The 27,242-nt window shown below is 67.2% G+C and overlaps 1 protein-coding gene across 3 annotated transcripts; it reads left to right on the top strand.

The window, feature by feature from the left end:
* The first annotated feature begins 1,096 nt into the window (after positions 1-1,096).
* JAG2 (jagged canonical Notch ligand 2) lies at positions 1,097-27,124 on the top strand. 3 transcript variants are annotated; one of them, XR_011504835.1, is made up of 26 exons: positions 1,097-1,248; positions 1,442-1,792; positions 10,435-10,492; positions 12,209-12,460; positions 12,561-12,621; positions 15,981-16,111; positions 16,206-16,325; positions 16,507-16,620; positions 16,871-16,984; positions 17,118-17,231; positions 17,311-17,357; positions 17,462-17,632; positions 18,517-18,667; positions 19,042-19,194; positions 19,269-19,382; positions 19,597-19,710; positions 19,793-19,906; positions 20,080-20,196; positions 20,706-20,733; positions 20,817-20,902; positions 21,423-21,536; positions 21,646-21,761; positions 22,270-22,518; positions 23,053-23,294; positions 25,185-25,341; positions 25,607-27,124. XR_011504835.1 is itself a non-coding variant. In XM_044774422.2 (26 exons), exons 1-26 carry the CDS (start codon positions 1,183-1,185, stop codon positions 26,083-26,085), a joined length of 3,723 nt encoding a protein of 1,240 aa, XP_044630357.2. In that variant the 5' UTR covers positions 1,097-1,182; the 3' UTR covers positions 26,086-27,124. The 3 variants fall into 3 exon arrangements, 2 of the variants coding, with proteins under 2 accessions (XP_044630357.2, XP_070370563.1); XM_044774422.2 differs by having other exon boundaries at positions 23,163-23,294; XM_070514462.1 differs by lacking the exon at positions 17,118-17,231 and having other exon boundaries at positions 23,163-23,294.
* The last annotated feature ends 118 nt before the right edge of the window (positions 27,125-27,242 follow it).

The following is a 27,242-nucleotide window of genomic DNA, read 5'->3' as shown; positions in this document are numbered from 1 at the left end:
AGGTTACCGCGGAAGAGGGCAACAAAATGATGACAGAGCGGTGGGACGCGGGGGCCTGGAGACCAGGACAGCAGGAGGAGCCTCTTTCGGCGGCCCTCACCGCGTCCTTTTGGGCGTGCACCCCCGTCCTTTACTCCCGGTCTGCCCCGGCCTCCTGCCCCAGCCCGGACGCCGGCCTGGGCGTTCCTCGAGAGGATGGCCTGGCGACCCCTGCGCCAGCGCAGAGCTGGGCACACAGCCTGCGCCGGGGAGCATCTGCTGCCTGGCCGCCCGACCCGCGAGCCGCGCGCCGGGGAGGGCAGGGGCGTCGGAGGGGAGCAGCGCCCCCTGCGGCCGGCGTGGAAGCGATAGGAGCGGCGCGGAGGGGGCCTTTCCCGAGGGAAGGGGGGCGCGCAGCGGAGCTGGGCCCGGCTCCGGGCGAGGGGGGGTGGGGGTGCGTGGGAGCCGAACCCTGATTTGTGCAGGAGGCGGCATCTCCCCTGGGACCGCGCCAAGCGCGGCGGCGGCGCACTGATGGGAGGGGACCACGGCGGTGACCTCAAGGGGCGCCCCACCTCCTGGCTCTTGACACCCGGCGGAGCCCGGGCGACGGGAGGCCGCTGTGCGGCGCCGGCTCCCGCTCTCCGGGCTGGGCGGAGGCGTTCGCCGAGGCCCCGTGGCCCCGTGCCCCGGGAAGCGCGCGCCGGGCCCGGGCGCTGGCAGGAGGCGCCCTCCGCCGCCTTTAAAGCCCAGGCGCCCCCGGCCCCCCCCCAGCCCCACCCCACGGCGCGGCCCCGCCCCCTCATGCATATGCAGGTGCGCGGGTGACGAATGGGCGAGCGAGCTGTCAGTCTCGTCCCGAACTTGTTGGCTGCGGGCGCCGGGAGCGCGGGCGCGCAGAGCCGAGGCCGGGACCCGCCGCCGCCGCCGCCGCCGCCGCCGCCGGGAGGGAGCCGGGCCGGGCCGAAGCGCGGCCGCCTGCGAGCCCTAGCCGCCGCCGCCCCCGCGCGCCCGCCGCCCAGGCCCGCGCGGCGCAGCCTCGACCCCGCCCGCCGCCGCTGCCGCCGCCGCTGCTGCCGCTGCCGCTGCCGCTGCCGGCGCTCGGAGAGCGGGCGGGCGCGCGGGCGCTGGGAGGCCGGGGCCGGGCGCGCAGGGGCGGCGGCGGCGGCGGCGGCGGGCCCGGCGGGCGGGGTCGAGGCGGCGATGCGGGCGCGGGGCCGGGGGCGCCTGCCCCGGCGGCTGCTGCTGCTGCTGGCGCTCTGCGTGCAGGTGAGCGGGGCGCGGACGGGGCGCACCGGGCCGCCCCTCGGGGCCGGGCGGCACCGCCCGGGGCGCCGCCGTTCGGAAGCCCTCGAGGCTGCACGCCGCGGCGGGAGCTCGGCGGGCGGGGTGGGGGCGGGGCGGGCCCGCGCGCCGACCCCGGCCCGCGCCTCCCTGCGCTCTCCCGCTGCCTTATTTTTAGGCGGCGCGGCCCATGGGCTATTTCGAGCTGCAGCTGAGCGCGCTGCGGAACGTGAACGGGGAGCTGCTGAGCGGCGCCTGCTGTGACGGCGACGGCCGGACGACGCGCGCGGGGGGCTGCGGCCACGACGAGTGCGACACGTACGTGCGCGTGTGCCTCAAGGAATACCAGGCCAAGGTGACGCCCACGGGGCCCTGCAACTACGGCCACGGCGCCACGCCCGTGCTGGGCGGCAACTCCTTCTACCTGCCGCCGGCGGGCGCCGCGGGGGACCGGGCGCGGGCGCGGGCCCGGGCTGGCGGCGACCACGACCCGGGCCTCGTCGTCATCCCCTTCCAGTTCGCCTGGCCGGTACGTGCGCCCCCATCCCCCGCGCCTCAGCCCTCCCCTCCCTCGGGTCCCGGCCCCCGCCGCGCCGCGGCCCCTCCGGCACCTGCGGCCGGGGCCCTGCCTGCCGGCCGCGCGCACCCAGACGGGGCGGAGGCGGCAGGGGGCGCCGCGCGGCGGGCGGACCCCGGGCGCGTGCTCCGTGGGGCCCGGTCCGCGCCCGGCCACGTGGGCGCGCGGGGGTCGCGGCCGGGGCGGGGGCGGGGTGGCCGCGGCGTGTGCCTGCGTCGCCGTGCGCGTGTCTGCCTGTGTGAGGAGGTGCGGCGAGGCGCCCCGGGCCCGGGCAGGCCGCGGAGGCATGTGCGCCGCGCGTGCTGGGGCTGGTCTGGGGCAGGCCCCGGCGGAGCCGCCCCGGGCCCGCGGCCAGCCTGCGCCCGCCCTGCCGTTTCCTGGATGCCCCGGGATGGGGGTGGGGGTGGAGGAGCAGCTCAGGCGGGCGCTGGGGCCCTGGGCCCTGGAGTGCCTAATGCATGTGTCCCCGCTGCGGCCCCGCTGCTGGCCCACGGCCCGGGGGGAAGAGATGGTGGGCATTGGTACCGTGATGACTGTCGCACGTCTGTGTCGGTCTGTTTGTGGGGTTTTGCTTTTGTTTGTCTGTTTGGGGCAGGAGCTTTGCAGGTGGCTAGTGAGGTAGGAGCCCTGGGCTCGGAATGCTGGGAGAGATGTGGTCCCTCCCCTGGGCTGCCATGGGCTGGGATGGGTGAGGGCTGGGGAGGGAGCAGATGTGGTCTGCTTTCTGAAGCAAGGCCTGGCCTTGCCCCTTGGAGGTGTCTGTGCTGCAGTCCTGGAACTGTGAGGCCGGACCCCAGTGTGCAGGAAGGGGTGAGGGCAGCCAAGGTGGGCCTGGGGAGGGCCTGGGAGTAGGGAGTGGCCTGAGCAGGATGCCAGGCTGTGACTGAGGGACCTCTTCTTCAGACCAAGGACTTCCAGCTGGACCAGCCAGCAGAAGGCACCAGGAATGTGTCCACCTGGTGCCCTGATGCTGAAAGATACTGAGAGTTGAGGCCAGGCAGGTCAAGGTTGGGCCAGTAGGACCTCCCTTGACGGGGGCTGGGCCTCCTGCCCCACCCTGGTTCTGAGCCCTGTGCTGGTACCTCCTAAGCTTGGGCCAGGCGGCCTCCACCGCTACCCCATCCTCACCCCATCCTGACCTCCCCGATACAGGGAGACTTGCCCTGGTCCTCTGTGGCCCGGGCCCTGCCCCCACATGCTTGACTGGCCTCAGAGGTCTCCTTTGACCCCAGGGTCTTGGGTGGGAGTTGTCCCTGAGATGGGAGAGGTAGGGGCATGCGTGGGAGGGCCCCGGGCAGTTCCGATAAGCCCCGCCCCGTCGCCCCCACAGCCTAGCAGCAGGCAGGTCTGAGCAGCGCCCGCAGCCTGTCATCTGCACTTGGGCCCCGGCCAGCGCGGCTCCAGATCGCTACCTGAGGATGTGTTTTCTGCTCGAGTTGGCAGCTGCGGGCGTGGGGGCGGGGAGGCCTGGGAGGAATGTGGCGGGCCAATGCGTGTCCCTCGTGGTTCTGGGACCCACCGGCCGGCCAGGGGTGGACGGGATGGGGCAGGCCCTCGCCTCCCTGGGAGCCCTGGAGTCTGGGCACCGGGTCTGGGGCCAGCTCACTTCCCTTTGTGCTCCCAGCTGGTTCCCTCAGATGCCTCAGGAGGGGCAGGTGGCAGCCCCCGGGGAGGGGGATGGGGCCATGGGGGGGCTGCGTGTCCGGGGGCAGCTCCTGCCTCCCCCCTCCCTGCCGGCGGTGCGGCCCGGCTGCCGGGCGTGTAGCCGTGTGGTGATGCCAGCACCCTGGTATTTCCGCTGGGCCGGCAGCGGCCCTGTGGCCACGCTGCCTCGGCTTGCTGCAAGTCCGGCTCCGTCCTGCGAGCTGTGGTGCGTTGGGAACTCGGGGTGCCCACTGGGGTGTTTGGCTCTGCCTGGAGAAAGCAAGGCCTGTGCCCCAGCTCCCTGGGGACCGAGGAGCAGGCTGGGCCCTGTCTCCAGGGCTTCTGTTGGGAGGGTGGGGGGCTCCAGGACCAGCTTGGACTCTCGGGCTCCCTGGAGGAAGGGTCTAGGGAGGGTCGTGAAGGGGCAGCCATCCCGCCTGTGACGCCTGCCCGACCCCTGGAGGCAGGAGGAGTGAGAGCTGTTCTGGGCTCTGCACCCCCCACCCCCTTGAGTGACCTTTGGCTAGTCCTGAACCCTCCTGCGCCCTGGCCTCTGCCAGTACCCCAGGCCCATTGAGTGGCCCTCTGCACCCTGACCTGGTTGCATGCACCGGGGTCTCTGTGCTGTTTGGGATCTCTGGCTTCTAGGTTGGTGTCAGGCTCAGCCTTTGGAGAGCAGTGGGCCCAGGGTCTTGGATGTGCTAGTTATGGGGGCTGCCCCTCCACTCCTGACCCTACCCCACAGATGCTCCTGTGTCTCCCACTGGCCCCGCAGGAGGTCAGCAGCACCCTCTTGGCGCTGGCCTCTGGCCTGTAGCTGGCAGGGTGCATGCCGCTTTTGGTCATATGTGTGTGCACGCATATGCTTTCTCTGGGCGACAGGTGGCTGACGGAGGGTTTGGAGGGGCCCAGTGGGTGGTGGGCTCAGGGGGGCTGGCTGATGGACGTCCCATGTGGCAGCCAGGGACCTGTCCTGAGTGAGGAGTCTGCTGCCCAGCTGGAGGCTACGTCTTCCTGCCTGGTCTATGTTTTGGTATCTGGGACCCCCGGGCCCCACCTGCAGGTTGAGGGCCGCCCCCCCCCCCCCCCCGGCTGGCATGTGCACTGTAGGTTCCAGGGGACAGCTGTGTATGGTGGCAAGGATGGAGCTTGGTTGCTAGCAGTGGGCAGAGCTGGAGTCGTGGGGAGGACTGGGTGGGCAAAGGCCTGCACGTGTTGCAGGTGGACCTGGGCCTGACGCTGCTTCTGACAGCGCAGCCACCCTGAGGTCCTGGGCCATGGCGGGCTTTGGGGCCAGCTTTCCCACTTGTGAAGTCGTGTGCTGACGGGGTCTCCTGAAGGGGGCGGGGCTCAGGACTCAGGCTGCCCCACCTGCCCTGTCTCCTCTCCGCTCGCACTGGCTGCCCAGCAGAAGGCCGGAGTCCCTGGGGGGCTGTGGTATGCTCAGGACTGTATGTGGGGGACTTCGGCCAGTCAGGGCCGTGTGTATCCAAAGCGGGGGTCTAGCGGAATGTGAACACAAGGCTGGGCCCCAGCGCATCCGGCTGCCATGTGGGCTTGGCAGTTGCATGAGCCCCCAGCCCAAGCTGTACCCAGCTGCCGTCTGCATCTGGGGGCACCCTGGTGGGGGCACCTGGTAGTGCGAGGCATCATCCTCCCTCTGCTTCCTGTTTCCATTAAGGAGCCTGGGGGCTGGTGTGGGCCCTGGCTCACTCCCGCCTCACCCTTGGGGCCTTCTCTGTCCATACTGGGTCCCATCGTCCGGTTCCTTTCCACACTTTCCCAGCGGGGGCCAGGTGTCCTGCTGGGGTGGACATGCCAGCCTGTGCCCTGCTCTGTGCCTAGTCACCTGCTTCATGTGTCAGAGGCCTTGTTTAAGGCTTTGGTATGGGGGTGGCAGAGCGGAGGTCTCAGTGATCAGGCAAAGTGGGGACCCTGGGAGGGTAGCACCAGCTAGTTGAAGGCCTGGAAGTGGGCTGGGGGCTTTGTCCCTGGGCCTCGTGGTGGGGAGAGGTGTTAGGGAACAACACTGTAGTATGACGGGGAGAGGTTGCTGGAGAGGTTGTGGCCCTCAGGGACCCTCGCAGGCTGCTCCATGGTGTCTGGACAGTGAGCAGGCCGGGCCAATGAGGGGGTCCTCGGGGGAGCCAGGTGGGGCCCTGAGCTGGAGGTGGTGTTGGGGAGATAAACATCTCTAACCCCCAGGCCCGAGCCAGAGTCCCTATCCCCCAGACCTTGGATGAGCCAGGGTCCCCATCCCCTAGACTCCAGGTGAGCTAAGGTCCCCATCCCCGGACCCCAGGTGAGCCAAGGTGTCCATCCCCCCGACCCCAGGTGAGCCAAGGTGTCCATCCCCCAGCCTGAGTTGAGCCAAGGTGTCCATCCCCTGACCCCAGGTGAGCCAAGGTGTCCATCCCTCGGACCCCAGGTGAGCCAAAGTGTCCATCCCTCGGACCCCAGGTGAGCAAGGTGTCCATCCCCCGACCCCGGGTGAGCCAAGGTGTCCATCCCCCGACCCCAGGTGAGCCAAGGTGTCCATCCCCCGACCCCAGGTGAGCCAAAGTTCCCATCCCCCAGACCCCAGGTGAGCCAAGGTGTCCATCCCCCAGGTGAACCAAGGTCCCCATCCCCTGGACCCCAGGTGAGCCAAAGTTCCCATCCCCCAGCCTGAGTTGAGCCAAGGTCCCCATCCCCCAGGTGAACCAAGGTCCCCATCCCCTGGACCCCAGGTGAGCCAAAGTTCCCATCCCCCAGCCTGAGTTGAGCCAAGGTCCCCATCCCCCAGGTGAACCAAGGTCCCCATGCCCTGGATACCAGGTGAGCCAAAGTTCCCATCTCCCAGCCTGAGTTGAGCCAAGGTCCCCATCCCTCAGGTGAAGCAAGGTCCCCGTGCCCTGGATGCCAGGTGAGCCAAAGTTCCCATCCCCCAGGTGAGCCAAGGTCCCCATCCTTCAGACCCCAGGTGAGCCAGGATCCCTGTCCCTGAGACTGCAGGTGAGCTGGGCTCCCCAGACAGCAGCTGAGTGGAGTGTGACGGGATCAGCCTGGTTGTGGCTTTGCTGCAGCGATCCCACAAGGCCCCTGTGATGAGGTGCTTGGAGGCCCTGGGCTGCTGGCCCTCTTTGCAGCGAGGGACCTGAGGGGCGGTGGGTGGGGCCCCAGGCAAGGCCCTGGCTGATCTCTGGGTGGAGTGTGGGCGTCTGGGTTCCTGTGTGCGGTGGGCCTGTAGTCCACTCCTCCTGCCATGGCCCCGGGGCCCAGCTTGTGGGGCGGAGGCTGCCCCTCCCCCTCTCCCTCGGGTGACAATGGCGGAGAGGCCTCCGCTTCTTCAAAGCTCGGGTTTCAGGAAATGTATCTGTGCTTAGAGCTCCTGGCGCCAGCACCAAGCTCGGCTCTGTAGGGGGGCGGGTTGCTGCGGGAGAGGAACCGTGGACCTGGGCAGTGGGCCTGGGGGCTGTGCTGGGCCTTCCTCGCCTGGGGTGCTCCGGGCCCTGGGGCGTTCTGGATCATGGGATGTCCTGGACCATGAGGTGTCCCGGGCCATGGGGTGTCCCAGGCTGTGGGATGTCCTGGACCATGGGGTATCCTGGGCCATGGGGTGTCCCAGGCTGTTGGATGTCCTGGACCATGGGGTGTCCTGGGTCATGGGGTGTCCCAGGCTGTGGGATGTCCTGGACCATGGGGTGTCCCAGGCTGTGGGATGTCCTGCACCATGGGATGTCCCGGGCCATGGGGTGTCCCAGGTTGAGGGATGTCCTGGACCATGGGGTGTTCTGGGCCATGGGGTGTCCCAGGCTGTGGGGTGGCCTGGATTAGAGGATATGGTACATCTGGTCTCACATCTGCATGGGGTCATTTCCATGTTTTTGGGTTGCTGCCCCATTGGCTCTGTCACCCCCGTCGGGGGGTTCAGCAAAGGGCTTGGACTCAGTCTTGGGAGTCCAGGCCAGGGAGGCGGCTCGGTGGTCAGGCTGGGAGTCTGCCTGTGCGGTGCGGGTGGGTCAGGGCAGGCTCATGGGCGGAGGTGTGGCTGGGCCCTTGGGGACTCCGGCCGGCTGGCTGGCTGGGCCTTTGGGCCAGCAGGCGGGCAGCCCAGCTGAGGCTGGCCGGGGAGGAGGGCCTGGAGTTTCTTTGCCTGTTGCTTGGGAACCTGCTCCCACCACCCCGCTCTCGACCTCATTGCACGACCCCAGCCCCATCCCTAGAACGCCGGGACACCCTCTGAGGCCCCAGCCTCCTGTTCTGTAGGGGTTTAGGGTTGACAGAACCTCGTCCTGGCCCGCGGCCCAGAAGGCAGAAAGCACAGGGACAAGAGGTTGGCATCTGCAGAGGGGAAACTGAGTCCTGGAGGACAGCCTGGGGGAGGGTCAGAGGCTGGGGGAGGCACGGGGGCCACCCGCCGAGGGCTCAAGTTCTCCCTGGATGACTTCCTGCCGTCCAGGTGTAGGGAGCCCAGCTGGTGGGCGGTGGGGCCCTCACGGGGCAGCGGGCGGGCGCACGTCCCTGCGGGAACAGGTAACTGGAGCCCTGGCTCGGGCGAAGGTGGTGGTAATCCTACCTGAGCCGCTGGCGTGGGGTTTCCTGGGAGCCACGAGCTCTCTGCTTGCCCGAAGCCCAGGTGCAGGGAGATGGGCTGGGGCCACCCTGTGGGACGGGAGGCCCCGTGGGACGCGTGGCCCGGGCCTGGGGCTTTCTTCTGCCTACCCTGCTGGCAGCTTGGCCTGCGGTGGTGGTCGCAGGCCCCCTGGCCCCCATCGTCTGGCGCTCAGCCCGTCGCCGGCTCCCTGCCCTTGCCTGTGCCTGCCCGTCCAGCCCATCCCCCCGGCGGCCAGAGTGACTGCTGAGGCCTCACTCAGACTGCCCCGCAGCCACTTATTTTGCTCAGCATTGGCGCCACTGTTGGCATGGGGGCCCGCAGCGCTGCACCATCTGACCCTGACCCTCTGTCCTCGAGTCCCTGCTCTTCCAGCCTCTCGGCCCTGTGGTGGTTCCTCCCTCGTGGGACGCTTCCTTTCTCTCTTGGCAGCCTTGATCCCAATGTCACCGGCTCCGAGGCCTGTCCTGTGCCCCGTCTACAACAGCACCCCGCCCCTGGAGCCCCGCTCACTCTTCTGCCCGTTAAGGCAGAGGTGGTGGTCCCCAGTGGCGGAGCAGTGTCTGGTGCACACTTGATGAATGAATGAATGAATGAGTGAAATGATTAGAGCCTAGGAAGGAGCTGAGTGCTCTGGCTGTCACCAGGAGTGGGAATGGCCAGGGGAAGGTCAGCCTGAGGGTGACATTCTAGGCAGAGTGAAGGAGCTGCATGTGCAAGGGCCCGGGGGCAGAGTGCACGTGCTGGGGTGGCTGCCAAGAGGGCTGGAGTCCTGGGAGCCCCAGGAGGGCTCTCAGCCATGAGGAGAGTCAGAGAGAGCCCTGGGTCCCTCGGGGCTCCTGTGGACGGGGGCGTGGAGGCCCCAGTAGCTGCAGGGAGCCCTTGGAGGAGATGGGCAGCCTGGACATGGACCTGCCGGCTTGGCGGAAGGCGGTGGCAGGCATGAGAGAACGGATTGAAAGGTGGCAGTCCCACTGGGGCAGGGAAAGTTCTAGAAGGCTGGAGCGTGTCTTCCTCATTACAACCTGTGCTCCTGGGGGGGTGTGGGGTCCTGTGGGTCTTCCTGGGTGTCTGGGGTGAGGCGCTGGTGGGGGCTGGGCTCAGGGCAGGGGCGCAGTGTGGGTGGGGCCGAGTGGGATCCAGGGTGGGTCAGTGCCCGGGTCCCTGAGGCTGTCTTGTTGGAGGTGCAAGAACGGGACGAGCAGATGGAGGCATGGGGCAGGGGCTCTGGGTTTCCCGGGCACAGCCAGGCTGCAGGGGCTGGCGGGTGGGGATGCTGAGCGTGAGAGGAGTCTAGGCTCCCCAGTGCAGTGCCCCCTGGGGTAGGAAGCCGGCCTGGTGTGGCCCAGAGGTGGCCCTGTGCTGTGGGCCCCGAGCCAGGGCTGGTGGAGGGGCGGTCAGCATGTTCGAGGCTGGTCTGAAGGTGCAGCCGAGCCCTTGGACTGACCAGGAGCGTCCTGGGCAGGGAAGAGCTGGCAGTGAGGGGCCAGGCTTGTCCCTCCTGCCTGGCATGTGCCTATGACTGACAAGCGCATGGCTGCGTGATGGCTCTGGTCATCCTCGTGGAGGGAGTGGATCCTGGAGTGCCCCATCACACTGCCTGGGGCACGGGGGCCAGATGGTCCTGGGAGGAGGGGATGGGGCAGCAGCGACCATAGGCTGAGGCTGCGCCAGGCAGTCCCTAGGCCTCAGTTTCCCTGTCTGTTCTTGCTCCTTTTCCTGTTCTCGGAGGGGGACAGCCAGTGGGCACACTCTCTGCCCTGTGGCCCCATGGGCGTGGCGGAGGGCCACCTGGGGTGGTGACAGCCATCATCCCCCTCTGGGGGGCCTGCAGCAGGACCTTGTGTTCCCAACTGTGGTCAGGCCCCAGTGGGGTGCTGAGGGGTGCTCCCACTCCATATCCTCTGCTCCCAGGCCCCGGGGGACCTGGCTGTGGCCATTTCCGCTGTGCCTTCTGCCCGCTGCTCCACCTGGGTCACTCTCTTTTTTCCATGCTGACTTAAGCCAGGTGTGGACCACTGGGGCCGCAGAGGCCCAGAGCCCAGCTCTCTGAGCCTTTGTGACCTGGAGGGGCAGCCTCTCTCCCTCCCTTGAGTGGGTCATCAAGGGGTCTGAGATGTTCCTCAGAGCCGGGGGTGGGGGGGGTGCGCGGGGGGGAATGAGATGGGAGGGGGGTGCAGCGAGGACGCTGGAGGGGGGTCCTTGCTGGGGAGGGAGAGCCCTGACAGGCCCAGGGGTCAGAGTCGGGGGCACTGGAGGGGGCAGGGGCTGGGGCATGGCAGGGCGGCGCCCCATCTGTACAGCAGCAGGCAGGTGGGGGCCCTGCGTACCTGAATGGCCCCCTCCCTGTTGGCAGCGCTCCTTCACCCTGATTGTCGAGGCCTGGGACTGGGACAACGACACCACCCCGGATGGTGAGTTAGCCCTGGGCTGGGTGGCCTTGGTGGGTTGCTGTCTGCAGGGCCCCCCTCAGGGCACCGGGAGGCTGACCCCTCTCAGCCACAGAGATGCATGTAGCCAGGCTCCTGGTCCTCTGTCTGCTGGGGACAAAAGCCCACATGCCAGCAAAGCTGCCTCTGTCCTGAGGATCTTGTGCACTGTTTCCCTTTTTGCTTTGGCTGCCAGGAAGCTCTGCCATGTTTGTGATTTGCAGAGCTATACATGTGCTATCTTCCTCCCCAATCTCGGCTTCATCTGTGTTCTCCTAATGGGCATGTCCTTTTGGGGCCATGTCAGTGGCATGGTGGAGTGGGGCACCCCCATGAGGCTCTCTGGCTTTGTGGCCCCCTCTCTGCCTGTCTGTCCTGGAATATGGGGTTTGGTGACCCTGCCCTTGAGGCTCACCTGCTGGGTGGCCGGCCTGTGCACAGAGGCCTGTGGAGCCCTGTGGTGAGGGCAGAGACGTCTCCCATGGACAGACAGGGAGGAGCCCCACAGGCGGCGGGGACAGCATATGCAAAGGTCCTATGGCAGGAGCGAGCCTGATGTGTTTAAGGAACAGCACAGGACCCACATGGCTGGGAGGGAATGATGAAGGCAGCAAGGCTGGGGTCAGGTCACGGGCCGCTGAGGAGGCTGCCATGTGAATCGAGGTGGCGAGGGTGGGGACACCTGGCCCCAGGGCAGCCTGCGGGGTGAGGAGGGCCCTGGCCCCTCTGAAGGTAGAGGCAGGGCTTGCTGATGGGTTGACGGTGGTGAGAAAGTGCGGTTGGGGTGGCCGAGGAGCCGGCGGATGGAGAGGCCGTTGTGGCCTGGGCCAGGACGCGGTTTGGGCGTGCTGCATGGGGGTGATGTTACGTGGGCGCTTGGGTGCGGAGTCAGGCAGAGCCCTGGGTCCCACTGGTGACAACGCTCAGGGGACACAGAGGGGTGGGCGGGGAGTGCAGTTGGGGGCCCCAGGCGGGCATGGGGACAGGTGGCTCAGGGCAGGAGTGTTCCCGGGTGGAGGGCGGCACGGGGATGCGTCAGCGGGTCCCTTGACGGCCGGGCTGGGTGGGGCGCAGGGCACCAGGCCCTACTTGGCTGTGGGTCCCCCAGGCCTTAGCGCGGTGGGACGGAGGGCAGGGGACCCGGGTTCCTTAGCCTTTTACTGTGGAGAATCCCAAACTGGTGCAGGGGCCGAGGGGAGGGTCTCACGGTCCTGCCCTCAGCCGCCCACCGACGCGGTGGCTCCATTTGAAGGGAGGCCCAGCCGTGGGCTTGTTTTAAGGTGGGGCAGTAGTGATGTGCTTGCTGCTGGGAACCATCGCGTAGAGAGTCAGAGAGAGGGAGCAGCCCAGCAACATCCCACGTGGGGAGAGGTGGACACGGTGCCCGAGCGGGGGCACAGGCGGGGATTCGTGGCTCACGGCCTCGCAGCAGCTCGTGCCGCCCCTGAGGAGCCGTGGTCTCTGCAGCCCCTCCCAGGGCCTCCCGCCCGCCCTGGCCCGGCCCCGAGTGCCTCTGGGGTGCGGGCAGAAGTCCTCTCTAGGCCCTGCGCGTCCTGCTGTCCTGGGACGTGGCCGCCCTCCCCGGCCCCCGCAGCCCTCCTCCCCCCGGCCGTGCCCGCTGTCCTGAGGCTGCGGGCGGGGTTGGTTTCGGGGTCGGGGCGCTTCCCCGGGGAGCCGGGCTGACTCTGACGCCTCCTCAAGAGGAGCTGCTGATCGAGCGGGTGTCGCACGCGGGCATGATCAACCCTGAGGACCGCTGGAAGAGCCTGCACTTCAGCGGCCACGTGGCGCACCTGGAGCTGCAGATCCGCGTGCGCTGCGACGAGAACTACTACAGCGCCACCTGCAACAAGTTCTGCCGGCCCCGCAACGACTTCTTTGGCCACTACACCTGCGACCAGTACGGCAACAAGGCCTGCATGGACGGCTGGATGGGCAAGGAGTGCAAGGAAGGTGAGCTGCCACGCCGAGGGCTGCTGCCCGGCGCCTCCCGCGGGGCCGCGGGTGCCAGGCTGGCCGCAGCCGTGCCTCTCTCTGTCTGCTCTGTTCGCAGCCGTGTGTAAACAAGGGTGTAACCTGCTCCACGGGGGATGTGCCGTGCCCGGGGAGTGCAGGTGAGTGCTGGGTGCTGGCCCCTCCGCCCCCTACTCCCCACACGCACGCCTGCTCTCCTCACAGCCGCTGGCCGACTGCTGGACATCCGGGACGAGCACCGAGTGGGGGACACTGGCCCTGCTTCCGTGCAGCTTAGAATCAGCGCAGGGGAGATGCATGTCCTCAGAGCCTGGCCTGTGCCCCATGGCGACAGCCCCACAGGAACAGTGTGGCAGGGGACCAGGGAGGGTGGCCAGGGCCCTTTCACATGACGTGGCCTGGACACTGATGCCCGGCAGGAGGAGGCCTGGAGGCCGAGAGCCACTGAGGACGGGTGTCTGCAGCACAGGAAGAGCAGGCACAGAAACCACAGAGGGACAGGGAGCGCCTGCGAGCGTGGAGGCGGGACCTGGGAGAGAAGAGGGGGCTGCCGAGGGTTTAGAGTGGGCAGGGGCGGATGGAAGGGCCAGGGCAGCTGCAGTGTGGGGAAGGGCCAGGCCGGGAGGCTGCTGCAGGGGTGGGAGGTGGAGAGGTGGGTGGTCCTGCGGACATCCTGGAGTGGATTTGATGTAGGGCTGAGAGGTAGAGCGGGGAGTCGAGGAAGACCCCAAGCCTTCTGGCTTGTGCCTCTAAACCACAGAGCCGCCGTGACTGAGGCTGGCAGGAGGGGCACAGGCAGGTGCCATTCTGGGGTGAGGTCTTCCCTGCGCTTCCCTGAGGGGTTTGTGGGGAGAGGCCTGGGCTGGGGCAGACGGAGGGATGAGGGGTCCAGTGGTCAGAGCCAGCAGAGGGGACAGGAGGCGACACAGGATGGGCTGGGGTCAGAGGGACCAGGAGAGTGAGGGATGGCAGCAGCCCCATGTGGACAGCGGAGGCCATGGGGGGGGGAGAGACCCCAGATGGGCGAGGTCGGGTGGCGGTGAGTGGGGAGGAGCAGCGGGTGAGCCGCTCGGCCTGTGGTGGCGCAGAGGGGTGCACTCTTCCAGGGTGCAGGCAGGGGTGGGTGCTGGGGGCTGCATGAGGATAGGCTGGGAGACGGGGCTGGGGGACCGGGTGGATGCTCTCAGCCCTTAGGAGGGGCTGCAAGTTGGCAGAAAGACAAGCAGCTGGGGGTGAGTTAAGCCCTCTGCTCCCGTCTTGGGTCTCACTGATCCCAGGGGCGTGGGTTTGCTTCCATATGCATTTTTCAGACAAGAACACTGAGCACAGTGCAGTTAAGTAACTTCCACAGGGTCACACAGCATTGAGTTTGGACAGGAGAGCAAACTTTGGGAACTGGCTGACTTGCGTGCCAGGAAGGAGTAGTGATCCCTCTGCTTGTCCGGGGGTGTCTGTGACCTGGGAGGTGGTGTGAGAAGCAGTCCTGGCTAGTCCGGGGCGGGGAGGAGGGTAGGCTGCCCAGGGAAGGTGTGGGGGCTAAGGGTTCACCCACCTGGTCCCTTGCACTGCACAGTCTCAGACAAGTTGAGCAGCCTCAAGGCGCTATGGGGAGCACTGCAGGGTGAGAGGGCACCTGGCAGGGGGTGGGTCTGTGTCTCAGGGGGTACGCACCCCTAGACCCCTGTTCTGAGTGGGAGAGGCGGGTGCCGGGCTGGCTCTCTGCCCTCTGACCTGTGTGATGGGTGCATGCCTGGGAACTCCGGGCAGACGGGCTGTGGGTAGTGAGCAGAGCGGGCTGGTGCTCTGCCTGCACGCCCTGGCCTGGCACCCGCTGCAGTGCACAACCTTGATGCCGTGCCAGTGGCCCTGGGCGGCCAGTAACTGAGCGGCCGGGGTGGGACGAAGGTGGGAGAGGGGTCGCTTTTTCTCGCCCCCCACTGCTGGTATGGGCTGTGCGGGGACATGAGGCAGGACTCCCTGGACAGGGGCTGCCTGGTGGGGAGGGGGCGCGTCGGTGGGCCCCCGCTCTCCCCTCTCCTTGGCCCTGTGGGTGAGGCCCAGCTGCTTCGGGTGGCTCAGGGCTCAGGTTGCAGCGCAAGGACACACCCCCCACCGGATGTCACGGAGATGGCCGTGCCTTCCTGCCGCCTCCTCCCTGGGCTTCTGGAGCCGCAGGCTGGGGAAGCCTGGGAGGGGGGCCTGCTGAGGGCTGCCCCACCCAGGGCTGCAAGCACACCCTTGGGACCCTCCGGGTCTGGGCTCAGGCCAGCCTTGCTGCTCCCTGACGGGTGACCCAAGGCACATCACTGCCTGCCCCGAGTCTGGGTGTCCCCACGTCACCTGGAGGCAAGGTTCTGGGTGGGGATGTGCGGCCGCTGCTGGCGTGGACCTCCCCGTGCATGGGGGCTGCATGGCGGAGCCCTTCTCGCCAGCTTCCGTCTGCCCGTCCCCACGCCCGCTGGGCCACCGCGTCCCCTCTGGCTGGCTGCGGGGCCCGGGAGTGGCCCAGGAAGGGCCGTGGCTCCTTCCTTTGACAAAAATAAATTCACATGGCGCGTGCCGGTGTGGAAGTTACATGGCCTGGACGTCACTCCCGTCCCACAGGACTTTTGAGTTCCAGGCCGGAGCCGCTGGGGGTCCTGTCCAGGGCCTGGAGGGTAGTCCGCTGGGCTGTCCCCGCTGACGGCACTGCTCCCAAATCAGAAGAGCCCTTGTTCTGGAGGGGTGGCCAGCCCTGTCCCCAGGAGCAGCGTGGGCCTGGGGTGGGGCCTGGACTGACGGCCTGCCTGCTTTTTCTGTCCGGGGCTCCTGCCCCTCCTCCTCCTGAAGGACCTCCCAGAGGGGACGCTGGCTCACAGCATGGGGCAGGGCCAGGCCTCTCAAGGCCACTTGCCAGGGTATGGTGACTCCCCCGGGGTCAGGCACTGCTTTGAGTCTGGCCTCCCACAGGACTGGCCCAGCACAGTCTGGGCTTCAGTATTCCCCACTGTGAGCTGGGCCTTTGACGGGGCTTTGTCGGGAGAGAGAAGTCACTGCCCTTGAGTTACAGGTGAAGTCACATGCTGTACCCAAGGTCACACAGCGGGCCAGGCCAGGAGCCCTCTCCTGATGTCCAGCCGGCCCCAGTGTAGCCCAGCCCTGGCAGCCCCAGCGTGGCTGAGCTGGCGCTCTCGTGCCTGGGGTCCCGGCACGGCCTTCCTTTCCCGGCGCCTGCTCCGGGGGCCCTGCTCAGGGGTGAGTCCCAAAATAGCTCAGAGAGGAGTGACTGGACAGCTGCGGCCGACCGGCCGAGGCCAGTGGCCAGGAAGTGCCCGTGACACGGCGCAGGCTGGCCGGCGGGCCATAACCCCTGCCTGGCCTGGGGCCTGCGCCAGTTCAAAGGCCGAGGCCGCCCGCCCGGGGGGTAACCCATGGGACCCTGCGCCTGCCTCCCAGAGCCACCCTGGCCGTGGCCACAGCTCCACCCTCACCCACTGGGCCTCACCCCCCGCCTCCCCAGGTGCAGCTATGGCTGGCAGGGGAGGTTCTGTGACGAGTGCGTCCCCTACCCCGGCTGCGTGCACGGCAGCTGCGTGGAGCCCTGGCAGTGCAACTGCGAGACCAACTGGGGTGGCCTGCTCTGCAACAAAGGTAGGTGGTGGCCAGTGATGCCGGGGTGCAGTCACCTCAGGGGAGGTAGGAGTGACGGGCGCGACCTGGCTCCTGAGCAACTCCCTGCCCCCAGACCTGAACTACTGTGGCAGCCACCACCCCTGCACCAACGGGGGCACGTGCATCAACGCTGAGCCCGACCAGTATCGCTGTGCCTGTCCCGACGGCTACTCGGGCAAGAACTGCGAGCGCGGTACGTCAGGATCCGGCATGTGCTGGTCCGGGGAGCCCAGCTGGGCCCATCTCCTGGGTCTCTGTGCGGTAGACACCCCCTCATTCCCGCCTTGGGGCCTCGGGGGCTGGGGAGGAGCCCCGGTGGACAGGGGGCCTGGGCTGCCACCCCACCTGACCCCCACCTCTGGCTCCCACCACAGCCGAGCACGCCTGCACGTCCAATCCATGTGCCAACGGGGGCTCTTGCCATGAGGTGCCCTCTGGCTTCGAATGCCACTGCCCTTCGGGCTGGAGTGGACCCACCTGTGCGCTTGGTGAGTGCCCATTCGAGTAAGTGTGGGGGCTCCAGCCTGGCATGTGAGGGGTTCTAGAGGGTGGGGGGTGGATGAGGGCACAGTGGTTGAGTCCATCCATATGGCTGTGGACCAAATGGTGGGGGAAGGAGTGGCAGGAAGAGCTGGTGCTCTGCCATCCTCCCCACAGGCTCCCATCCCTGTGTGACCTGCCTCTTCGCCTGGGCCCTGCCTCCCCACACCCTCAGCCTCTCCCTCTGTCCCTCTGCAGACATTGACGAGTGTGCCTCCAACCCGTGCGCGGCAGGGGGCACCTGCGTGGACCAGGTGGATGGCTTCGAGTGCATCTGTCCCGAGCAGTGGGTGGGGGCCACCTGCCAGCTGGGTAAGGGCCCCACAGGGCTCATGTGTGCATGGTCTGTGCACTGTGCATGTGGCTGCTGTTGCTGGGGCTGCGGGTGCCAGACGCAGGGCCGGGGGGGCCCAGGCCCCATTGCTGCCCCTTGTCTCGTTCACAGACGCCAATGAGTGTGAAGGGAAGCCGTGCCTTAATGCTTTTTCTTGCAAAAACCTGATTGGTGGCTATTACTGTGATTGCATCCCGGGCTGGAAGGGCGTCAACTGCCATATCAGTCAGTATGGTGGGCGGTGGCAGGGGGCGGGGCTGGGGAAGCTCAAGGACCGGCCCATGATCCCGCCCCTCTCCTCCAGACATCAACGATTGTCGTGGGCAGTGTCAGCACGGAGGTACCTGTAAGGTAAGGTGCTATGGGCCCCCTGCACACCCGTGGGTGGGGCGTGGGGCCGCAGTTGTGCACCGGGGAGCTGCAGGATGCTCACCTGCCCCTTGCCCCCTCGCCAGGACCTGGTGAACGGCTACCAGTGCGTGTGCCCGCGGGGCTTCGGCGGCCGGCACTGTGAACGAGAGCTGGACGAGTGTGCCAGCAGCCCCTGCCGCGGTGGCCTCTGCGAGGACCTGGTGGACGGCTTCCGCTGCCACTGCCCCAAGGGCTTCTCGGGGCCGCTCTGCGAGGTGAGGCCCGCTGGCACTGCCCTACCCTCTGCTCCAGTGCTGCCCCGGGTGCCAGGGTTGGCTGGGAGGGGCTCCCATGGGGGGTGGCTCTACAGAGTATGTGGGGTTCAGTCCTGGACCGAGGCCAGGGCCACAGGGTCCCAAGTGCCAGGATGCGGGGGGCAGGGGGAGGGCCAAGCCCCCTGCTGGTCCTGACGAGCACTCCTGTGCGCTGGGCCAGGAGCCTGGCAGGTCACTGGCTGCCCAGGTGTTCCATTTGTCTGTGACTGGAGAGCAAGTGGACTTGATGGCGTGGAATATGTGGGCAGCCTGAAAGGGGCCCTAGGGTGGGGTGGGGGTGCTTGGGGTCATGAGGGCTGCACGTGTTCCCTGTGGGTCCTGGCAAGGCGTAGGTGATGCTCCCCAGTGGCTCATGCCCCCGCCTCCCTCTGTCCTGCCTTGGCCTTTGCAGGGCAGAGTGACGGGTGGGAGGGGCAGGGCTCCGGACCAGCAGGCTCCCTGGAGCCCAGGGTAGAGGTTGGGTCTGGGGCCGTGGAGCCTGGTAGCGCTGCTTCTGGAAGGACCTACAGACTGGGCTCAGGGCATGTGGCGGTCAGGGAGGGGTCAGGAGCTGGCCTTCCTGCCAGCAGGAGGGGCGAAGGCCGGATGCCGCCTGGGGAGGCAGAGGAAGCGCGCTGCCCTGGGGGCCGGCGGCGGGAGGGGCGTGCAGCCGCAGGTGTTTCCGTCCAGCTGACGCGGACAGTCGCCGGCGGCGGGCAGACCCTCAGGCTCTGACACCAAGCGGGGCCGGCCTCGAGGATTCCTCCTATGGATGGGAGGCCTGGCTCCTCGACCAGGAACGCGGGCAGGGGGCTGGGCCCTCACGGCTGCCCGCCACCCCACAGGTGGACATCGACTTCTGCGAGCCGAACCCCTGCCAGAACGGCGCCCGCTGCTACAACCTGGAGGGCGACTATTACTGCGCATGCCCCGACGACGTGGGCGGCAAAAACTGCTCCGTGCCCAGGGAGCCGTGCCCTGGAGGGGCCTGCAGAGGTGGGAGGAGGGGGCGGGGCTTGCAGGGGTGGGGGTGGGGCCTGCAGGTGTGGGGGAGGGGCGTGCCTGTAGAGATGGAGGTGGGGCTTGCACAGGGGGGCAGACAAGGGACGGGCCTGCAGAGGCGGGAGAGAGCCTGTAGACGGTGGGGGGCGTGGAGTGGGGCCTGCAGAATTGGGAGGATGGGGGCGGAGCCTGCAGAGGTGAGGGGATGCGACGGAGCCAACAGATGGGACAGGGGCGGGGCCTTCAGAGTATGGGGTGGGTCCTGCAGAGTTGGGATGGGGCGGAGCCTGCAGACGGGGTGGTCGGGGCGGAGCGCAGAGCCTGCAGAGATTGGGACTGCTGATTCTTCCCTATCTGGTCTGCCACAGTGATTGATGGCTGCGGGTTCGAGGCAGGGCCCAGGGTGCCTGGTACAGTGCTGTCCAGCGTGTGTGGCCCGCATGGACACTGTGTCAGCCAGCCTGGGGGCAACTTCTCCTGCGTTTGCGACAGTGGCTTCACAGGCACCTACTGCCACGAGAGTGAGTGGCTGGGGACCGTGGGGCGGGTGGGCACCGGGCGGCAGGGTAGCCAGCTCATCCCCCGCCTCCCACAGACATCGACGACTGCCTGGGCCAGCCGTGCCTCAATGGGGGCACGTGCATTGATGAGGTGGACGCCTTCCGCTGCTTCTGCCCCAGCGGCTGGGAGGGCGAGCTCTGCGACACCAGTGAGTGGGCACCTGCCCCTCCCTCCTGGCTCCCTGGCCTGCCTGTCTGTGCTGGGGGGCTCCCACCCATGCTCAGGCCTGGTCCCTGCTCCTGTTGCCTGGCTCTCCTTCCCAGGCCCTCTCTGTCTCTCGTTGGCCTGGCTGGGTGCCCCCTCCCCCAGGAAGCCCTCCCGAGCGCCGGTGACCCCCCGCTGACCGGCGTCCTCACCCCCAGATCCCAACGACTGCCTTCCCGATCCCTGCCACAGCCGCGGCCGCTGCCACGACCTGGTCAACGACTTCTACTGCGCTTGTGACGACGGCTGGAAGGGCAAGACGTGCCACTCGCGTGAGTGCCCACCGGCCCTGCTGCCCGGGGGGGCTGCCTGAGGCTCTGGGGCATGCCCGCTGAGTGGCCTGTGTGCCCGCAGGCGAATTCCAGTGTGACGCCTATACCTGCAGCAACGGCGGCACGTGCTACGACAGTGGGGACACTTTCCGCTGCGCCTGCCCCCCGGGCTGGAGGGGCAGCACCTGCCACATCGGTGAGGAGGCCCTGAGAGCCGGGGGGCAGGCGTGGGCGCCGCTCTCTCTGACACGCAGCCGGGCCGCCCCCTGGTTCTGGCTCTGTCCGCCCTTGTTGGGGTGGGGGTGTGGCGTCGAGACCCTGGTCTGCAGGGCCAGCTGAGCAGCCACGTCCTCCTCCTCCGCCCTGCAGCTGAGAACAGCAGCTGCCTGCCCAACCCCTGCGTGAATGGGGGCACCTGCGTGGGCAGCGGGGACTCCTTCTCCTGCATCTGCCGGGACGGCTGGGAGGGCCGCACCTGCACACACAGTGAGCTTGCGTGGTGGAGGAGGCTGTGGGCTGGGAAGAGGGGCCTACAGGGTGGGGGGCCGTGGGGCAGGGGAGGCCTGTGGGCTCTCTCCTGGCTCCACCCCTCGGACTTGTTCCTTGTACCTGTCTACCAAAGCACAATGGTACCCCAAGACCTGCTGTGCCACTGCGACTGCCCCCCAGCTTTGTAGCCTCGCCCCCCCCCCCACATGTCCTGGCCTCCATCACCTCCTGCTGAGCACTCGCCTTGCAGCCCAGGCACCTGCCTGTGTGTCCCCCGAGCTAGGGGCATCCTCCAGGATAGGACCCTCTGTGACTCTGCCTGGGGCCACTCTCTCCCGAAGCTGTCCCTGCTCCTGTGCTCCCAGCCTCCCAGCCTTGTCATGGAGGGCTGGTGTGGACAGTGCAGAGTCCCCCCACCCTGCGTGTCTGGGGTCCCCCAGGCTGGGCACGGGGGCGTAGGGTGGTAGATGCCATGCCTACTTCTCTCTCTCTTTTCTCAAACACAGACACCAATGACTGTAATCCTCTGCCTTGGTGAGTGGTGGTTCTGGAGGCTGGCTGGCCCGGGGGGTTCGGCCTGCTGTGGGGCCTCCCTGATATCTGCCTCTCCCCTGCAGCTACAATGGCGGCGTCTGCGTTGATGGCGTCAACTGGTTCCGCTGCGAGTGTGCGCCTGGCTTCGCGGGTCCTGACTGCCGCATCAGTGAGGGCCCTGGGGCAGCGGGGTGGGGGGTCGGGATCCCAGCCCTGGGAGCTCCTCCCAGCCCAGCCCAAGCATCGGGAGTTGGGGATGTCCACACACCCTGAAGCCACAGCCACTTTTTGTTTTGCTCCAAATGTCAGTTTCCCCATTTGCCTGTGCCCTGCCAGCAGAACCCTCCACTCGCCCCAACTCCAGGGCTGGGGGCCAGGCCATAAGGTGATAGACCATAGTTTAGGCTGGGGTGTTTGTTTCCCAGAGGCCCCTTCCAATCCCATTCCAGAGGCGGGTGGAGGAGGATGGGGCGCAAGTGCCTATTAAAACCTCAGGTTGGTGACTGACAGTGCTAGGCCCAGCCCAGAGACCCAACGGGGCACACCGAGGCCCCAGCTGCAGCTGGCCCAGGGGCTGCTCCTCCAACTTGCTGGGCCTCCTTTCCTTCCCCACGCCCTGCCACCCCCGGGACCTGTGTGTGGGCACTGGCCTTTCTGTTCCCTGCTGAGCCTGGCCACCTTCCCTGTAGACGTGGATGAATGTCAGTCCTCGCCCTGCGCCTATGGCGCCACGTGTGTGGATGAGATCAACGGCTATCGCTGCAGTTGCCCGCCGGGCCGGGCCGGCCCACGGTGCCAGGAGGGTAGGTAGGGAGCAGCATGCCAGGTGGAGCTGAACTGCGTGGGGGCGTGGGCGAGACCTGGCTTCCAGGGCCCGGCTCCCGCTGCTGACCCCTCCTCCTCTGCTCACAGTGATTGTGTTCGGGAGGTCCTGCTGGTCGCAGGGCGTGCCCTTCCCACACGGGAGCTCCTGGGTGGAGGACTGTAATAGCTGCCGCTGCCTGGACGGCCGCCGGGACTGCAGCAAGGTACGTTGGGGGCCCTGCCCGAGAGCCTGCCCAGCTAGCCTTGCCCTGCTGGGGTCTGATGTCCCAGTGCCCCTGTCCTGGGAGTCCCTGTCTTTGGTCTGTAAACCTAGCACTCACCTTGGGGGACCAGGGAGCTGGTCCTGGGGGTGAGCGACGGGGTGGGAGTGAAGGTGAGCCATGGCCGTGGCCCTCTGCCTCTGTTGGACATTTAGGGAGGCAGGCCCTTGGCTACAACCAAGACCCTCCCCTTGTACAGCTGGGGAAACTGAGGCTCAACCCTGTTCAGGCTCCAGAAGCCCAAGGCTTTGGCTCCGCCTGGCCCAGCCATCCGTCAGGGCCTCCTGCTCTGGGTGGGGGGGTCCTTTTTGGCACTGGGTTCAATCTGGGAGCCCTGGCGGCGGGGTGGGCACGGCCCAGGACTCGCTGACCGTGTCTGTCTCTCCCACGTGGTGCCCGTGCATGTCTGTGTGTGCCTGTTTCTGCTCCTCGGTGTGCATGCTCGGCCCAGGTGTGGTGCGGGCAGAAGCCTTGCCTATTGGCCGGCCGGCCTGACACCCTGAGTGCCCAGTGCCCGCCAGGGCAGCGGTGCCGGGAGAAGGCCCCAGGCCAGTGCCTGCAGCCGCCCTGTGCGGCCTGGGGGGAGTGTGGCACCGAGGAGACCCTGCTGCCCAGCACCCGCTGCCTGCCGCGCTCTGGCCACCTGGACAACAACTGTGCGCGCCTCACGCTGCGCTTCAAGCATGACCAAGTGCCCCAGGTGAGCCGGCTGGTGGGCGGGTGCCCCGGGCGTCTGTGGGGCCCAACGCCTCCGTCTGTCCTCAGAGCGGCCACGCAGGGAGCCTTGCCTGGTGGGGTCAGATGAGTGGGGCTGCTAGGCCCAGCGTGCCCTGTGTGGGCTGCAGGGGAGGCCAGGAGCAGTGGGCCCAGCCCTGGGTGCCTGTTTCTCCAGTCGTCCCAGGGGGCCTGGACTGAAGGTGGTGGCCATGGGCCACCTGATTGGGGCCCCTCGGCCTTCCAGGGCTGACCCAGGCCAGTGTGCAGCTCTGTCAGGAGTTCTGTGGCCTGAGTGCTCTGAGCCCAGGAGGGAGGGCTCAGGACTAGGTGAGGCCCCGGCCTGCCCCCTCGGGCCTAAAGGTGGAGCTGCTTGGCTGGGTGGGTGGGGGTATTGCCCCAGGCCCCACCCAGCCTCAACGCTGGTGATGGTGGCCTTCGTCCTCAGTGGAGGGCGCTGGATTGGTGTGGGGAGCCAGCTTCCCACTGGGCCCCCCGTGTTCCCTCTCTGTGTGCTCAGACGGGTTGTAAGGAGTGTCCTGCCACCTGCTTGCCATACCAGCTGGGAGACAAGTGGCCTTGGGTCTTTGGCCCCCAGGCCCTGCTCACGTGCTGCCCATCTCTGCTCAGGGCACCACCGTGGGCGCCATCTGCTCCGGGATCCGTGCCCTGCCAGCCACGAGGGCGGTGGCCCGGGATCGCCTGCTCATAGTGCTCTGTGACCGGCCGTCCTCAGGAACCAGTGCTGTGGAGGTGGCCCTGGTGAGTGCTGGGCGCTCAGCCTTCCCTCCCCGGGGTCCGGCGCTGTATGTGCTCCTGCGAGGTGCTGAGGGAGACGGTCCGGGCCAGACTGGTCCCCAGGTCCTCGGGGAGATGGGCTGACCCATGGGCTCTGGGGTCTACCCCTGGGGCAGTCGTGTGAGATGGGGCTGTGGCACCTCCCCATGCCCTTGTGGGAGGCTGGTGGAGCCAGGGCCTGCAGAGGGAAAAGCGTTGGCCCAGCAGGGGCCAGAGGAGGAATAGTGGGAGCCCAGGCCAGGCTGGATGCTGAGATGGCTCGGTGGGGCCAGTGTGTATGGCCGAGCTGGGAGGCTGCATTTGTCACTGGGGTGAGGCGGAGGTTAGAGGAGGCAGGCGGGAAGTGCGTGAACATCCATGAGTGGACAGGAAGGGCTGGGAGCGGCTTGAGACTGAGGGAGATGGTAATCAGCAACCAGCGGGATCAGCTTTTCGAGGGATGTGGAGCAAGGTGTGGGGTGGAGTCACTTGTCCTGTCTGCTGAAGTGAGGGAAGGGTCCAGAGCAGGCTGGCAGAGGCCCACGAGAGCATGTTAGAGGGGCAGGCGGGGGGCAGTGCCCGATGTGGCACAGAATGGAAGGTGGGTGTCTGTGCCAGTGGATGCAGGTTCTCGGGGAGCCGGGCTCAGGCCATGGAAATGGCAGGTCAGCAGGTGCCACGGGCTGGTGGGGGCAGGGCGCGGGGTTCAGAGGCAGCATGTGCTAAGTGGTGGCTGGGACCCCAGACTTGGGTTGCACCCCTTCTCGGGTTTGGTCTCTGAAGCCTTGGAGGCTGGGGCTCTGGGCAGGAGTGCCTGGAGCCGGGGGAGCCCCCAGCTGACAGCAGGAGTTGGGATGCAGAGGCAGCATCCAGAGAGGGAAAGAGCGGTGGGGGCCTGGGGCGGACAGATTGGGATACGGTTGAAGAGTCCCTCCAGGAGAAGGAGGGGGAGATGAGGCCCCTGAGGCTATGGGCTGAGGGTTGGGACCTTTGGGGATGGGAGCTCTCCTCTGGGACCCTAACTGGGGGCTGCAGGGCTGAGTGCGAGGGGTGGTTGTGGCTGGGGTGCCCACTGCTGAGGCCAGGGGCCTGCTCCACTAGACAGGGTGGGTGGGATTGTAGTTGCTGAAGCCTCGTTCTCTTGTAGCCTCCTCTTCACCTGGTCCCCTGTTCTGTCTGGGCCGTGTCCCCCGAGGTCTGTGGTGAGAGGGGTGCCCGTGGCCTTAGGCTGCCCCTGGGATGTGTGGTCCAGGCCTGGGCACCTGCCCAGGCCCTCGGCCAAGGCGGCCTCCTCAGAGTGCTGCTCTGGGCCCTGGGTGGGTATCAGGTGTGAACGGGTAACCACGTCAGGTGGGGCTGTGGCTTAGGGGTGTGCAGGGAGAGAGGAGGGAAAGAGGCAGAGCCCTTTCTCAGGGTGCTGGTGGGGTACCAGTGGCGGGCTGGCAGGGGCCACACAGGTGGAGGCCTGGGCCCAGGGTAGCTTCAGCATCTGGGGCAGTACTGGGTTCGTGGTGCCCTTGGGGCCGTGGGCATCGCCGGCTGGACAGCCATCCCTGCTCCAGGTGCAAGGGGCTCAGTGGAAAGGGCGGGTCAGGCCACACCCGCCTCCCTGTGAACTGCCTGGTGGGGTGTCCCCACTGCAGGACCCTCATCCAATTAACCTCCTCCCAAGAAGCCCAAGGGACCCTAGTCCCTCCCCAGTGCAGCCCTGTTCACAGGACCACAGCCCCCTGCATCCCTCTTTGTAGCTGGCCGGGAGCCTCGACAGTCCTTGGGGCCTGTGCATAGGGCCAGGCATGCTGTCCTGCTCCCGCTGGGGTGGGGTGTGGGACCCTGGACACGGGGGGTGCCTCTCAGCGCTGTCCTCTGCCGCAGTCCTTCAGCCCAGCACGGGACCTGCCCGACAGCAGCCTGATCCAGAGCGCGGCTCACGCCATTGTGGCCGCCATCACCCAGCGGGGGAACAGCTCACTGCTGCTGGCTGTCACCGAGGTCAAGGTGGAAACAGTTGTCATGGGTGTCTCCTCCACAGGTGAGCGGGGGAAGGGCTCGTCGGACCCCCAGGCCAGTAGGAATCTTTCAGGCACAGGCGGCTCAGAGGGGTGGGGCCTACCTGTGGCTGCTCAGTAGGTGGGACACTGAAACCCTGCCATGCCTGCCAGTGAAGGTGCCCAGCACCCCCACGCTCCCTTCCCCCAGCCCTGCCATCCCAGCCGCTGTCCTGGGACCCTCCCCTCAAGCACGGGCAGCGGGCCTGGGTCTCCCAGGACGGTCCCCTCACGGCCTCACCTGCCCAGGTCTGCTGGTGCCTGTGCTGTGTGGCGTGTTCAGCGTGCTGTGTCTGGCGTGTGTGGTCATCTGCGTGTGGTGGACCCGCAAGCGCAGGAAAGAGCGGGAGAGGAGCCGGCTGCCAAGGGAGGAGAGCGCCAACAACCAGTGGGCACCCCTCAACCCCATCCGCAACCCCATTGAGCGGCCGGGCGGTGGCGCGGGCGGCCCCAAGGATGTGCTGTACCAGTGCAAGAACTTCACGCCGCCGCCGCGCAGGGCAGGCGAAGTACTGCCGGGGCCAGCGGGCGGCGGGGACGAGGATGAGGATGAGGAGCCGGGCCGCGGGGAGGCCGACCCCCTGGAGGCCGAGAAGTTCCTCTCGCACAAATTCACCAAAGACCCCGGCTGCTCGCCCGGGAGGCCGGCCCGCTGGGCCTCGGGCCCCAAAGTGGACAACCGCGCTGTCAGGAGCGTCCACGATGGACACCGTGCCGGCAAGGAGTAGGACAGTGGCCGCCAGCTGGGCCAGGACCCAGGACCCTTGCTGGGCACCACGCCACCCGCCGGACCGTAGGAGGCTGAGGCCGTGTGCATAGTTTCTTTATTTTGTGTAAAAAAAAACACCAAAAACCAAAAACAAATGTTTATTTTCTACGTTTCTTTAATCTTGTATAAATTATTCAATAACTGTCAGGCGGAGAACAGCAGAGTATCCGGATAGTTGCTATTTTTGTAACGTTTCCGTGGGTCACACTCACTGTGTGGCGGGAGAGAGCAGAGGGCAGCTGTGTCCTCACCAAACCGTTTAACGTTTGTTCCCAGAGGTGGTGCACTGTTTACAGAATCTTCCTTTTTATTCCTCACTTGGGGTTCTCAGTGGCTCCAGGCCAAAGAGCCAGTGGGACCCATGGCTGTCCGTGGGACCACCATGGGTGACAGCAGGGCCGACAGTGTGGCCCATGGCTGTCGGTGGGACCACCCGTGGCTGTCAGTGTGGCCATGGCTTTTGGTGTGTCCTGAGGCTATCTTTGGGTCCCATGGCTGCCCGTGGGACCACCCATGGCTGACAGTGTGGCCTGAGGCTGTTCTTGGGACTGTGATGTTCAGTGTGGCCCGTGGCTGTTGGTGGCACCTGTGGTTGTCATTGGGGCTTGAGGTCAGAGGTGGGGCCTGTGGTGGTCGGAGTGGCCTGAGGCCCGTGGGCGGCCCCTCGCTGGCTCCCCGGTCAGTCCCCTCCCGTCTGCCGTCCCCGGCCGCTCCTGCCGGCACGCTCGCTGTAGAGATCTCTGCACTGTGCTCTCAGAAGTGCCCTTTCCGACTGCTCTGTTCTCCCCCCGGGACGGTGGCAGTATTGAAGCTCGTGACAAGTGCCTTCACACAGACTCTCCCCTCGCAGCTGTCAGCGTTTGCCGTGGGCGCCAGACCGCTGCCCACCTGCCAGCCCCCGCCAGCCCTCCTCGTGAAAGTGCATTTGTGTAAATATGTACATATTAAATGAATCACTCTGTATATTTGATTTAATAACTTAAACGTTTTGGCCTCCCTCTTTGGGTGCTGTTCCTTTGTTATTTGGGGTGGGGAGGCTGGGGCATGGGCTGTGGATCGGGCTGGTGGCCGTGGAAGCCGTGGTGGGGACATGGTCCTGCTGAGCCCAGGGCCCCC

Source organism: Equus asinus, chromosome 7, assembly GCF_041296235.1.
Source record: "Equus asinus isolate D_3611 breed Donkey chromosome 7, EquAss-T2T_v2, whole genome shotgun sequence".
Lineage (NCBI taxonomy): Eukaryota > Metazoa > Chordata > Mammalia > Perissodactyla > Equidae > Equus > Equus asinus.
This window is presented reverse-complemented; position numbering and strand designations above follow the sequence as displayed.

Excerpts from the sequence above, each read along its gene's own strand:
- JAG2 (XM_044774422.2), top strand. The coding sequence starts at position 1,183 with ATGCGGGCGCGGGGCCGGGGGCGCCTGCCCCGGCGGCTGCTGCTGCTG. Across the intron at positions 19,711-19,792 it reads GGGCAAGACGTGCCACTCGC|GCGAATTCCAGTGTGACGCC; the intron begins GTGAGTGCCCAC and ends GTGTGCCCGCAG. Across the intron at positions 21,537-21,645 it reads CGGCCCACGGTGCCAGGAGG|TGATTGTGTTCGGGAGGTCC; the intron begins GTAGGTAGGGAG and ends CTCTGCTCACAG.